At 35.1% G+C, this 15,313-nt stretch overlaps 1 protein-coding gene across 1 annotated transcript; it reads right to left on the bottom strand.

Annotated features, from left to right (window-relative positions):
• Window positions 1-11,388: 11,388 nt before the first annotated feature.
• On the bottom strand, window positions 11,389-14,304 carry LOC138137863 (luciferin sulfotransferase-like). The gene is made up of 5 exons (XM_069057434.1): window positions 14,057-14,304; window positions 13,905-14,001; window positions 13,421-13,595; window positions 13,253-13,373; window positions 11,389-11,875 (listed from the first exon to the last, which is right to left on the bottom strand). Exons 1-5 carry the CDS (start codon window positions 14,214-14,216, stop codon window positions 11,481-11,483), a joined length of 948 nt encoding a protein of 315 aa, XP_068913535.1. The 5' UTR covers window positions 14,217-14,304; the 3' UTR covers window positions 11,389-11,480.
• Between the last annotated feature and the right edge of the window lie 1,009 nt (window positions 14,305-15,313).

The following is a 15,313-nucleotide window of genomic DNA, read 5'->3' as shown; positions in this document are numbered from 1 at the left end:
AAAAAAAGTAAATTAGATAGTTCAGAGGGGGCTGTAGCTGCAGTGTGTAGTTAAATATTTTTTTATTTTTTGTGATACAAATAATCAAAGAATTGCATGCTCAAAAATGTACCAAACCCTTTCTGATCTGTTATCTAAAAGGTTAGAAATGGTAGACACTTGAAAACAATAAAAAAAAATGAATTAAGCATTTTATTGAAATAATGTTCACGCAAAAATAAAATCGGAATCAAACATTATTTCTTCACTTGCATCGTTACTCTCTTTCTTTTGCTTCTTTACGTAAAATTCTAGTACTTTTTCGTAAGAGACATGACTTCCACTGCCCATACCTTGAAGGAGTTTATCATCAAGATTGGGTGGTTCTTCATATTCTTTAAAACTACTGCCATATCCACTACCACTTCCATATCCACTGCCACTTCCATCTCCACTGCCACTTCCACTAAATTCTTCCTTTCCTGGGTGGACTGTTGGATTTTGCAAAAGAATTATTTTGATGAATTCATCTTCGTCGTCTCTAAAGGTAGCTTCATTTTCTTTGAAGAAGTCACCGCGAATTATGTATTTCCAATCTTTATTCCGTTCCTTGTAGTTATCTTTATCACTCAATTTAATCGCATTTTTCACGTTATTTTTTATATATCGAGGATGAACACTGTGATAATTTGGATCGTGGTCACCGATAACAAAAATCACCCCTAAAACTAGTATTACTATCAAGGAGTGCATTCTGAATGTGAATGAATCTTGCTCGCAACACTTACAAAAATAAAACCAAGTTTCCTGCTAGGTATTTATTATAATTTTCATATCATAGGAAGTGATTTGGTTGTTTGACGTTTTAAACCAAGCGAGCATACGGCGGTGTTAATTTTTTGATAACATTTATCAAAACAATACAACCACATTTGCAGATAAACGATTAAGTGCATCAAGTTCTCAGTTGATGCAAATTTCCAATTTCAAAAATATTATGTGATAGTTTTGAATCGCTTGGAAAAGTGTATCTGGTACTAACAGTCTTGTCACAATTTTAGATTTTCTGGCTTTACTGAGGAAACATTTTCAAAGAGGATGTGGTACTTTTGAATTACTTCCGTTGTTAGCGATTTGCCCTCATTTCCGAAACGATGTAATCAGATAATATAATAAGAAGTATAAAACATATTTTCGTACAATTATTTTCTCTTTTAATAAACTGACTTTTTGGAACATGAATCCATTCGTACAGTTTTGGGTAAAGAAGCATCAAAATAGTAAAAATGTGTCAATTATTTCCTTTCAAAGAAAATACAATAATACTTTTTTATCTCCACAAATATTTTTTAAAAATTCCCTACTGCCAGTTTGATAAAATAATACAAAGGTGTGAGTGACTAAAACTAATAACGATTAAATAGTTTTTTGAAAATCTTGATTATGAAAAGAAACTAATTAAATATTTAAAAGAGTCTCAATAAAACTGATTCATAAGATGCAAAAAAGGTTTATGGAAATAAACGCAGAAGATGGTTTAATCGACAAAACCCATTTTTAAGATGTCATTGTTGTGTCACTCATTTAGTTGTTTAAACCAAAATCATATTTAAAAATATTTTGGTTATGTTTTACAATCATATACAGTGATTTTTAATAACGGGCCTTCAAATAAATTTATATTTAGAGCAACCTATGGAAATTCAATTGTTTGCAACATTTTTCCAGCGTAGAAAATGACACAAGAAACGTCTGACATTTTAACGAAATAAAATTAGGTTAGAAAATATTTTTAATTTTTGTAGTGCATTCTCCCTATTCCCCCTCCACGGAATATGACAATATGAAATTGGGAATGTAACCTGTGTAACTCCAGAGAATAATTGGTTATTTACAAAAATTACTTTACACTGTTAACAGAATTAGAATGTCGCCTACGCCTACTCTAAATATATATTTATTTGAAGGCCCGATATATCTTAAAAAAGTTAATACAAAAGAAGGCCAAACTTTTTAACGGCACGCTAGAATAAGATTTGGAAAACGCGGGGGCAGACGTGAAGAAGAAATAAAACAAATATAATTTTTTAATAAGAATTAGGCTTTTATTGCCCTCCAATTTTTACTTTAAAGAAAATTTTCTTTTTCTTTGTTATACTTAGACTTCTCACTCTTAATTAAGTGCGGGAATGATGTTCGAAATGTTCGCTGCACTTTGCCTTTTAAATATGTACTTATACAGGGTGTCCCAGAACTGGCGAATCAGATTTAACGGACATATTCCGTAGTCGTAATAGAGGTGAAAAACGTTTAGAAAAATATTCAGGGTGCAATAGCTTCTTAGTTATGAATTTTTCAAATTGACCAATAGTGTTGGAGCAGTATAATACGTATGAATAATAAAAATTACTTCTAGAATTATTTCGCTAAGCAATTTAAAGTGTTCGTTGAATTTTCCTGAAATTCAAATTAACAGCGACCTTCTGATTGGTCAACTTTAATTGTTAATTACAAAGAATCTACTAAACCCTGACCATTTTTTTAACGCTATTGCTTTCATTTATCACCAACGAAAGCACACTCTAAATCTGATTCGCGAGTTCTGGGACACCTGTATAAGTCAGAGTTGAAGATTCTTCAGATTTAGAATTCTAAATTGATGAAGTATGCAGAAATTTCCTCAACAAATCTTCATCTTTGATTTGAATAAATTTCAACCATGCAGTACAGTGCTTTATTTAGTAATTCGTATCGTCATAAAGAACAAATCAGTGACACTGCTTGAATTGCAGATGTATGCTTAATGCAGACAGCATATTGGCTACAGGAATTATTGGCACATGGCAATAATTTATCCGTCGATTGTAAAACGTCAACCGCTTTATGTACACGTTCCCATTATTAATAATTTCGTAGCCGTGTTGGCAACCATTGTGCTTACGCCTCCTCATCGATTCCGGTTGCATTTTTATTTGAATTAGGAATTCACGAGGTGGAAATCTCATCTGCAGATTCTCTCGTGCGATTTGGTCACGTTCCAGCTGAAAGCAGAGGGCAGAACGTGTCTCGTTGATTTTTCAGGTAAACCGGGAAATAGCAGCAGGAACATAAACATTATGACAAACTGTATGGCTTATAAAAAGTGATAACTGCCCCATAAAACCATCTTATGACCCATTGTAACTGTATCTTGTTTTTAACACGATGCGAACACAAGAGTTAGTCCAAGACGCCCACTGAATCCAATAAACACACCCGGATAATCTCATTGCCCGCGAATTAAGGCTATGGGGGTCAAACACCTGTTACAATAACCCACAAAAACTGCATAAATATGTTGGCAGCCGGCCAAAACGGACGAACTTGGCCGATTTTCGCACATTGTGGGCGAAAATCCAAAAAGCGCCACCGTACCTAGGCCCCGGATAGTTTGTTGACTCGGAATTGCGGAACTTGACATGTTTATTGGTGTTCCTCCGGGTTTTATCACCGAAAGAGCTATAAAAGTGAAGGAATTCGGTGCACAGAACAAATCGGACGCCGCAGAAGAATTGAGCACGGATTTGATTTTTTAATTCGCCAAACACGTTTTCCTCAACGGTACCTCCAAATAAATTTCAATTTGAACTTTTTGAACTTTTGCAAACACGCCGTGCCGAGTACTCACTACAATTTTTTCTGCTGCAGAGTAAAAAACACCGCGGGCGGGAAATCGTTTTTCCCGCACTCCGAGAACAACCGGGAAACATCTAATAGTTTTCAGTGAAAGATTGCAAGATTCTGAATGCGCCTGTGAATACAACTAACGACGATTAGATATCAAATCTCTTGAGGCTCCTTATAAGGCTCTCTTGAAATATATTTATTACGAAATATTCTCATAAATTTGAATCTTATAGAACTGGACGCGAATATCAAGTTGAACCCGTCATGAATCATTTTTCATAAATCGTAGATCCCAGCCCGAGAAATTAATTACCAAAAATCAGGCAACCGTTATGAAAGCGATTAATCAAAAGGACACAATTACCAGTACCATAAATCCAAACAATTCCGTTGTTCTAGCTCCAGCCGTCGCCTTATCGCGGTCAGGAATCTGGGAGCTTTCCTGCAACGACCCTATTAATATTAATATGATTTTATTTGCAGTTAGATGGTTTATGCAATCGTGACTGCGATCTTCTCCACGTGCACAGTGTCCGAAATGTAATAAATCTCGACGTGATTTGCATGTGAGTCCCGGTGTACATCTCGCAGGATTTTTCAGGATGCGTTTCGACACGTGGAGACCTGGAAAATCGCCCCGGGGACAATCAAATTAATTATGTAAATAAACAACTTTATCGCTACTTGCGCTAACGGTTCGGAATTTTTCCGAGATGGATTGTTTGCGGTCGGGATTGGCGATAATTTAATTTAATTTAAATAACGTGTACGTTCGATTGGAAAACAGGCCATTACGATTATTTATGGGTGTTTTTCGGACATTTTTAGATAAAAATTTGTTTTCAAATCATTTTTAATTTCGCTTATCGCCATTACTGGGAATTCAGGCGCGGGATACTGTCGATTGGCAACATTCCGGTTTTTTTTAATCGAACTGCATTTAATTTGTGAAAATTGTCAATTAATTTATGCAGGTTTGCGTGGGGACCGGGCCTTCCCAAAACATCTACCTGTAGTGTTATGAAACACAACGTTTTTCTATTTTAATTGGGTGATGAAATAGACAAATCGCTCATATTTCTCATCATTTACATAATAGAAGTTTTGAAATAATATCACCAATAAAAACTTGTTCTGTGATATATCAAGCGCTGCCGCCGGAAGTGGGGTCAATGCTGCTGAGTTTTTGTAACCGCTATGCAGACGCTCTCTTAAATACTATAATTCCCAACTAAAAAAATTATGCAAACATTATTTATTGGTTCTAGAGTTGTAAATAATATTTTTTGTAGAAGCCATTTATTACTGATTTATTTTATTAGCATCTTATGTGTCCTATGTACATTAATAATTTAACTTTTTCATATTATTCTTATCTGTCCCAGCTGAGTCTTCGAAATAAATTTTAGATTCGCGACTTCATCCTCGTATTTATGTTCGGTACTTGTATCTTGTTTTTTATTATTCTTTTTCTGTCTATTAACATGTCACCACATTGATTTGTGCATGTTCAGTGTCTTTTTAATTTATATTAACATCGTATGATATCCCTTATCCTTCTTTAATAACTGATAACAGGGTTATGTACAAGAGGGTTACTTCTGAATTTTTTTGCCGCAACCCATTATACACATTGCAACAATTTCCTGATTTTAAACTTTGAAAATTATTATAACTGAATCCACGATGGCTCTTAGTCTTGTATCTTTGACATTAAAGCAAAGTCTTTGTCAAAACGACGAAAAGACTGACATGGTCCACGCATGGTCCTCATTTTTATGGAGAGTGTGGAAAGAAGTCTGTCGCCGCTGCGGATGTTTACCAGACGATGGTAAACACTTCCAACACCTTTTACATTAACTTAATTTGTTAATTAATTTGTTTATTTATTTAATTTTGATCAAATACAGGTTATCTGCCAATCTGACATTTCTGACAAATCCATCCAACTCACTTTGATTTCTAATTTAAAAGAAATGACATTTGATTTAGTAGTAGAGGGCCAATAATCACGTAAGGAATAAAATATCACTTTAGTCCTGAAGCATATACACTATTTTTTGCATTTCCCAGTAATATAAATTTAAACAATAATCATTTTGATGAGTTTGTTATATTATGAACATGGTGCTATTTGGATTACGCAGTAGGTAACGTCATGGCAACGATGTCAATAAAATTTTTCAATCTAGTGCCATTTTAAGTGTCGAAACAAATCGTAACTTCGCAGAGTTTTATCGGTAAGAAATTGAATAAATCTACAAGTTTTGATATAGATAAGGCCGCTGATACGATTGCGGAAGAATTAATATCCAAAAAAATCCAGAAAAATGTACACGAACAGCAATATGAAGGTTTGATTACGTGGTTTATGGAGAAACGAATGGAAAACTTTTTTTACCGACTAAAAGAGACACGTTAGTCCCTGTTATAAGGGACTAAAGTTAGTACTCTCGTCTCGGAAGTGCAAAAAGTATTTTATGGAACTTTTATTTGTTTCTGATGCAGCAAGTTTGGGACATAAGAAATACTATCCATACAAGGAAATGTACGTAATACAGGGATGTTCGTAATAATTCGAACACATAATTGCTAATATCATTGGAATTAACGGAATTAATTTTAACAAATCATGTTATATTAGTTCTGTTAGATAACAATAATCATAAACCGTGCGAATTAATGTGACATTTGTTTAAAACATGTCATTGTAACGGGGATTTTGGTTTTGTCACCATTGGCATTTCCGTTGGGCCAAAACTGAAATTAGGATGTGGGACGAAAACGACTGCAAAAAAACAAACCAGAATGTGTTCACACTGCAGTAAAATAAAATCTTAACGATACGAGTTGCAGTTTCGCCATAATGTTTTATCAATCTTAACCTGTTTTGGAAGGCATAAAAAAATCTTGCCATTAACTATTTTAACTCTTTGTGATGTAGCTGCTTCAAAATTGACAACAATATTCTTTTATTAGAAATAAAAATAAAGACTGTTCTCCAACACATTATTTGAGGGTTTGGTATCCAGCCTTTTGACAGCCGAAATAAATCACACAAACTCCAGCAACATTGGTTCTTCCGCAGATACACTTAGAGATAATTTTTAACAGCTACATTTGCATCTTGTTTAAGTGTTGAAGACCCATCAAAAATTTCACATATCTCTTGTTTTTTTCTTATTGGGTGGCATTTGGATGTTTGCACGTCACGAATACATCACGTCATAAAATCCGTGTTCGAGTCAATTCTCTACATAGTAACATTATTCCGCATGAATTATTAATGCGATTGATATTCACCTAAGCATTACTTTGCACAATTCATTCAGTAGCGTTGCTTCCACAAAGATCAAGATTGTAGGCCAGGAGAATAACAGCCACGACGAAGCTACGTATGGGACCAAATTAATGAGAATATTTGTGTACCATCGGGGCTCTCTTATTTATTGACAAAACTCGAAGCTCTGGTAGAATTTTAATGCCAAACGGATTCCTTCAGGTCTCGCAGGTTTATTAGCAAAACAAGACGTACACCTTGGAGGGTAATATTTGCGTAATGAGCTCTCATTACAATCCAGTTAAAGCGATACCGCTATTAATTAGGTATCAAGTAAAAATGAGGGATTAGAGGTGATTATGCACGTCCTTCGGAGCAACTGGAAGAAGTAGCCGTCCGGTTTGCATCGGATCAAAGCCGCGACAAATTAAAGAATTTATTGAAGTTGGATCTGGGTTTTTTGTCATAGATAAAAGCGGAGTTGAAATATGGCAGATGTCAACAAAACATGTTCTTTTGATTAAATAAAGCGACCTGTGATGGAATTAACATAAATCGATACTGAATTTCTTGGTAATCCAAGAGTTTGTGGTGTTTTTGACCGAAGCGTCGTGGTCCTGCATTTCTGGTTGTTGAATAGCATGGGTGTGAGACACCATAAACCAAACAGCTTTTTCTGCAGGTCGTAATTAACGGAAGCAGTTTTGACTACTAAGCAAACAAACCAGATCGTCTTTGTTGATCGGTGGTAAAAATTCCTCCGCAGATAAAAACCAATCTGCATCGGCGTGCAGCCCAGACAGGTTTAGTAAATTGTAGTCGTTGATGCATTACATCTCGCACAGGCAATAATTTTGCTTGTTGTGTTTATGCTTCTTAATTCCCAAGCACGAGATCCCTCTTGCACATTAATTTTACTCGAATTTCTGCATCCGCTTGTAAACATGCTCTTTACCGCCGTGGCTTATCGCACTCTTCCGCCATGTCTCCGTAATTTATGAAAAGTCGAGGTGTGTTCATTTCCCAGATAATAAATTTGGCGCGTTTTTTTATCTGGTTTAATGTGGCTATTGACATCTCGGAAGACCAAATATGCGAATTTCGGCATTGACCCACCGGAACCCACGCCAGGGAATTACGTATGTGCGATGGTGACAGAATTGCTCTTGAACCTGACGACAATGAGGCTGACTCACGGTAACTGTTGTTCTTTTTGCTGTGAAGACACGTTTACCAAAGTGGGTACAGAGTCTTCCAAAAAAGTTGCCAGGTCGGAAAATAAAATTTCAAATGGTATATATGGAGTTCTTATCTTAAGAGCTTCAAATAAGGAGTTTGCGACAGGAGAATTAAAATTTAAAAAATAAATAAAGAAGTTTGTATAAGGTGAGTCGCCATTATTTTGCAGCTTGTTAGATGTTATTGCTCCTTATTATATTTCAATTTTTGAATCAAAAAAATTTACGTCTAGGTCTGGTGTACCACAAGAGCCTAATTAAGGTCCCTTACTTTTTGTTTTATTGAATCATCAATGTCCTCGAAAATTTGGAAGTGACCCACAGTTGACTGTTTCTCCGCTAAACTCGACTCCCGAGATTTTGGCTAGCTGCGAACGATTTTAGCGTAATGCGAACGATTTTAGCGTGTCGCATGAAACTAATTCACTGCCCGCGAATAAAATGTATGTGGTGTATTAACATCATGTGCTCAAATAATGTTAATGTTTCAGTGAAGACTTCGAACGAGCAACTTTTTGGGGCAATCACTGTACCTACACTTCATTCCTTGTTGGCTTTTTTCGTACAGTTAAATTACAGGCTCGCTCCTATTATTACTCCAAATTACATTAAGATTCTGGCCCCTCGCAGTCCTCTTTTTAAGGAACCACCGAGGAATTTCAAACAAGTATAATAAGACAAGAACAAGTTCTCCGAAACGAAAATAACAAGGGGAAGGATTCATTGTGGCTTTTACAGTTAACCGGGCCATAAGTCATCGTGTACCAACGGAAAATCCTTCTTTTTGTTTATTTTTTATTACCACCTTGATTGACATAGCGGGTGTTTCATTTCATCTCTCGAAAGCACAATAAATATTGCTTTTGTGACGCAACTGCTGCACTCTCATCTCATACAGAGCGGCTCAAATAACTGCATTTTCGACATGTCACGTCAAAACCGGGGATAAACCTAGCGGTAAAACGGTACATATTTCGCATGTGTGCAAATAATAAACAGCCAAGGTAAATCAAGATCAAAGTGATATGTGTGCTGAATCCGTTTACTCCACACGTGACAGTTGAATAACCGGAGTATTGCCATCTAGTGAGCCGTGACCCGAACTTGGCCGGAGTAGCCAGCGCCGTCTACGACCTTGCAGCTTCTTCTTAAAAGGACAGCGATGCAGGGACAAGGTTGATGATGAGAGTTAATTTGTGACAAAACGGCGACACTTTTGCAATTAAATTATTTATGGCCGGGATGGAAGTATTTAATGGTATTTATGACGGCGTTCCGAAAGGTCGTGTTTTAGACAAGTTGCTCTGGTCAGGAATTTTAATGATTATTTTATATTTGCATGCAAGAAACTATACTCCATTACCTCCGCGGAGTTTATTGGTTTATGTGACTTGTTTTATCGGTGGTACCATCAAACCTCGTATCCTAGACCCATCTCCTCGTTATGGGCCCGTGGCCTTGCGTGCTATCGACCAAATTAATCAGATGTAATGGTGGCAAAGCGTTCTTAAATAAGTGAAATAGCGATGCTAGCAAACAGGAGTTTTTATTAATATGGTATTCCGACAATGTCTTTGCTCTGGAGCGAGTATCTGAAACTTGAGCCGGTTCGCGCGTAACAGATATTACCTCTTCTTTTCAATTTTTTGCTTTAGGTTTCTGTGAAAATAAAAAAATCAAACGTTGTCTCTTTGTTAAATTCCACCAATTTCATGCGTTTTATTCGGCGGTCATGAACTGATAAATTGTTACCCAGGGAGCAGTTCATTTCGGGCAGCTGTTTTTGTTTCCAGTTGCACTAAATAACACTAATGCGAAATAACTACAAAGATTGACCTTTTTATTTTGGGAATTTATTTATTTAAATTGTTTAACCAATAACAGTAAGTGATGATCTCAACGACATTTTATATAATGTTCAAATGCAACTCGGTGCAAATAAGATAACTTAATGGACAAACAGTCAAATTAGAAAAGTTTTTTTTTCGTTTTATTATTCAAAATTCATTGACTTCTTCGGTGAACCCACTAATGGGTTACTTTTCCAGTATATCTGCTGAATTTTAAGTTCTTTGTCGAACTATTGTATTTGCACGCACCTCTTCTCTCCACACCCACATCACTCGAGATCCTTTGATTAATGAAAGTAGTTCAGAACTACCATATCGGCGAGTACCTTTGGCGTAGGCCGTAATGGTACCTTTTTATTTATAGCGTATCCAAAAGTATTACGAATGACGTAAGTATCTGCATCTGCCAAAAAGAACACAAATGCTTCGTTTGGGTGTGGCTAGTACCATAAAATCCAAGGGATCCAGATCGCAATTGTTTTTACGTTTTTTGTTGATTATCTCCCAAACTAAGCGTTTTTGTCCCCATATGTATTAAGAGTTTTATGCTTATTTTTGGTCATAGAGTTAGCCCTGAAAGTTTGTCGGTGGAATTCTGACACACCCTGTATATCGGTTTTTCGATTACAAGCAAGTTTTCACATATTACTGCTTACTAAGTTTAAACAGTTACTTTTTTCCGTACGACAAATTGATGGGAGATTATTTACAACTACCAAAAATATGAAAATATACAGGGTGTGTGACAAAATCTGTCCCAAGTCTACTAGAGTTTTTTTTTAGACTGGTTCCCATGATCGATATCTCAATCAAAATGGTTTACATCGTGTACAGATGAATCTCTCTACAACAATTTTTGGAACAATGCTAAACAATTTCTTAGCAAATTGAAATTCGAGGATGGAAAATTTGTCATTCCGCCTCCACTTGTTAGATTTATGGTGACTATAAATCAAGTTCCCCTAGAAAACACTTGTGAGGTCACAATTTGCAGCAGCATATAAAACATCATCAATTAATAATTCTGCAAATTATACTTATATAAATTATATTATGCAAATTCTGGACGGCAAATGCTGTAAAGGTGCAAACAGTCACGCCAAGTACATAAATTTTAGTTTTTGAAATAATTGTAAGAGAATCATTAAATACTCATTTATTGGGGGCGACATTTTTGACAAATTTAAAAATATGCCCCTAAATATTTAGCAAAATGTCAAATTTCAACTTTGTCGAATGCCCTGAAGTTTGGGGATAGTGCTATCATAAGAAAAAATTTAAAAATATATGGTTCAGTTGGCAGCACTAGTTTAAATATTTATTACATGACGGCTCTGTCAAGTCACTGTGATTTTAAAATTTTATAAGCTAGTGGTGTAATTACCGATTTTTTATTATCCCTTTTGCTTTCCAACACATTAATTACCTTTAATAATAATAATAATATGTAATAAGAACTGTGATTGGCTACGATATTACATAATCTGTATTCTGAATGTTTCTTTCGATCCACTCGTCAAATGCTCGTATCATGTCAGCTGACATTGCATTTTTGTAATCTCCAACAATCCCTTTTCGCATAAATTTCTCCTCTTCTTCGCCTATTTTTCGATTTTTCTTGAATGGAGCAAACAGTTCTTCATAATTGACAGCTGGATTTTGTTTCATTTTGTCGAAAGTAAGATGTTGATTTAATATTTCCACTTGTTCGTCAGTGAGAGGACGTTCCAAAAAGAGGGAGACTTGCCTGATAACTTTTCTCAGATCGTGCTTCATTTCTTCGTACTTCAAAAAGAGAAGGTTTGGGTTCCTTCTCATTTGCCAAAATGGCAGAATATGTGACCAATAGGGTCCGTAAGTCACTTGAATTTTAAAAGAAGACAGTGAGATCAATAAAGGATGTGATCGCAGCAGACTAAGACTTTTTCCGCATATATTTAATTGTCAAATTGTCAGTTTGACTTTATCAAGTAAATAAATAAAGTCCTTTTTATTTAAATGTCAATGTCAATATTTCCTTAAAAACCAGGCTTTACTACCCTAAAACCTTTCGTTTCGGAACATCTGTATCGTAAAATCTCCCTAGATCAGGTTTGAGGTTATCTCAATAATTTTCAAAAGTCAGAAAAGTTTCAGGTGTACGCCAATTTTATACCAAAAGACTAGAGGTAAAGACGATAATGGCACTGAAAAATACAACTGAACATATTCAGTAGTGCAAGGGCCTTTACATCAAAATGGCTGACATACAATTGACATTTAACTTTGCCAACCTAATAACCATCAAATAACTAGTGGCTCGTACTATGGCGGACAATAAATTTAGGCCGGCAAATTTCTGACATTTCAAAAAAGTCAATGCAAGCGACCATTTATTGTCATAATGACTGATGTGTCAGTTTGTCAAACTGAAGGTTTTCAAGCTATATGGCGTTTCCTTCGCCCTTTTCGTAACCTACAGATCATGACGCACTAGCATAACTGATTTGTAGTAGCACTTCTCTCTGGTGCACGCTTCTTTTCCCAATTTTAATTTTGATTATCGTTGTCACGATGACAAGAATGACAAAAATCGAAAATGGGGTTAGTTGAACATTATGCCAGCTTCACATTTTGATGTCAAGACAATGACAGGCCGGCCTAAATTTATTGTCCGTCATAGTACCAACATGATAACACTTGACAGTTGTTTAAAAAAAAGAACTATACTTAGCAAGTTTGCTTTGAAGAATTTCATGGAACTGACAACTTGTCAAAAATGTTTCAATCAAAGACATGCGAAAAATATGTCATATAGTCCAATTTTTTTCCTTTGGCGATGACGTCATTATCTAGTAACTTCACGTATGTTTGAGCTAGGATCAGAAACAAATTTGAATTGATCATAAATAAGTATAATGTTTCAAATTTGTTGATAATTATCAACAAATAACATAACCTTTCAAAGCAATTATAATTGCTTTGAAAGGTTATGTTTGTAATCAATGTAATAAGTGAAAGAAATTAAAAATTGTCAAATTGACGGGAGCATAAAATAACCTCAAAGTGACCATCGATAAATAAACGTGCCTTTTTTTTTGTTTTTTCTGTTTCTGTCGTTTCGATAAAGAGAAAGCGAGGATGCGAGGAAGGAAATCGTGACGTCACCTCAGAAGGGTAAAAATTGGACTATAGGCTACTGCCACCAGATTCTTTACTTATGTCGTTGTAGTAAAGTAAGTAATCATGAATTTAGATACCTTTCCCTTCTAAAAACATTTTACAAAATGTCTCCAAATCGCCTCCGTAACTCCCTAACAATCTGGCGTGGTGGAAACGAGACACGCAAGTGTCTCTAGGATCACGTGTTACGTAGATCATCTAAGACAAGATCTTTAGATTTGAAATAAACAGATTTTTACATTTACCTTGGGATTTTTTATGTTATTTTTGATTTGCTTCGGAAGCAATTCAAAAGGCAAATGTGTTTTAACTACTATTGGACTTGTTAGAGATTTTAGGTAGTTGATAGAATGTGCATTATCTGCATTTCCACCTGAATTATCCTCAAGCTTGTTTGTGTCGTCGATTAACATAGATTCTCTGCAATAAAGAGGACATACAGGTAAAACGTTGCAGAAAAAACCCCAAGCTGAAGGTGAAGGTTGAAGCATCTCTGATAAGATGAGAATTAATCTTTAGATTTTTGTTTATTTTAACATTTGAAGGGGTGTCTAGGAGAAAAAAAGTTAATCAGCGATGAGGAAGTCATGGAATAGGGAAGAGATTGGGCCAAAAAAGTTTTTGACAGGAAACGATGAAGCGATCGCGCTGATGGCAAGAAAGCATTGCAAGTGATAAGAACCACATTGAAAAATAATGTGACCTAATTCAAATATTATATAAACTTACTCCAAAAATGGACACCTGAGGTGCAGAAACTTTTGAGCCCCTTGAAAATCAAGATTATTCATTATCATCCAGACCATTTCTTCCGTCCATGTTGTTCCTTTTTTGGTTACCACCATCATCAATACAAAAATATCAGTACAGCGTATTCTTACCAGATTTTGGAAAAGTCACGATCCAGACATCGGAATTATTTACTTCTAAATCGTCCAGTTGTTCCTTGAGTTGCTCATATTTTTTTGGTAAAGAGAACCCATTAACAGTAATTTTATCTTTTTTGAATGCTGTGATATATTTCTTTTCGTCAACATTCATCTCAGATTTAAATTCAAAGAACTGTTATTCGTGATGCACCCGATGAACTAAATCAGCCACTGCAACCTGATAATACGGGAATCGTGTGGTATATTTTTTCTTTCTTATCTTATAATTTTCAAGGTTCAAGTTTATCATCTCCAAAGGCAAAAACAAATATTATGTTATTAAACTCACCTATTGTTAAGTTACGAGTACAGGCTTTAGAAGTTATTAAATTATTAATATTAAAGTTAAAAATGTTGCCTTTGAGACATATTTCATGAAGACAAATATGGTACGTAAATATGATAAGATTGTGTGATCTACATAATTGTATCGTCAGCAAACAGCTTCTTCTTTCTCCGACAGGAAAATCATTGCAGTGAAGGGTATGCGGGGTGGGTAATAGCACGGAACCCTGAAGAATTTCTGCATTGAGTTGAAAAGGAAGTGTCTTGGTAGGTACATATTTCGGAGTTTCACAAGTCAGCTGACAAAGAAGAGTCTCCTTTGCTTCCCAAAGTACCCTCTGGAGAAGGTTTAAAGTGTGCCAGATAAAAAAAAAATGCAGATTTCTTAAAACAAATTTATTTTTTAAATTTACAATAAAAAAAGTTACACAATGTTTTAGGTATAAAATGTAATATAAAAACTTAATCTTCCTAAGTTTGTACAAGTTTAAATAATTCTAGTCATTTGTAACTATAAGTAATAAGTTATAACAATGGATAATAATGGATTTATTGTTTGTAATATTGCACACAAAATGAAACTACAGAACAATCAGGTTTAAAAAAAAAATTGGCACTACTGCAGTGGTAAAAAAGTAATTGAAATTCCTAAAAAAAACTTACATTGAAAAGAAATCATTCTTTTTTCCCACAGTTGTAAAGTTTGTTACAATTTATCGCCTTGTTTACTAGCTACCGTTCTTTGTTTTTCAATTTTCTCCTTATCTTGTGCAAATTTCGTTTGAACTAAATAAATTAAAGGAATGTAATGAATTTTGCTGACTCTCTAGTCCCGGAAGTTCAAGCAAATCCAATATCGATGTTAGCCAAGAACGCAGCATCGTTTTAGACTTTTCTCATTTAATTCTTACTCAATTAATTTAA

The sequence above is a fragment of the Tenebrio molitor genome, chromosome 9, assembly GCF_963966145.1.
Source record: "Tenebrio molitor chromosome 9, icTenMoli1.1, whole genome shotgun sequence".
In the NCBI taxonomy this organism is placed as follows: domain Eukaryota; kingdom Metazoa; phylum Arthropoda; class Insecta; order Coleoptera; family Tenebrionidae; genus Tenebrio; species Tenebrio molitor.
Note: the sequence above shows the minus strand (reverse complement) of the source record. Positions and strands in the feature narration are given on the sequence as shown.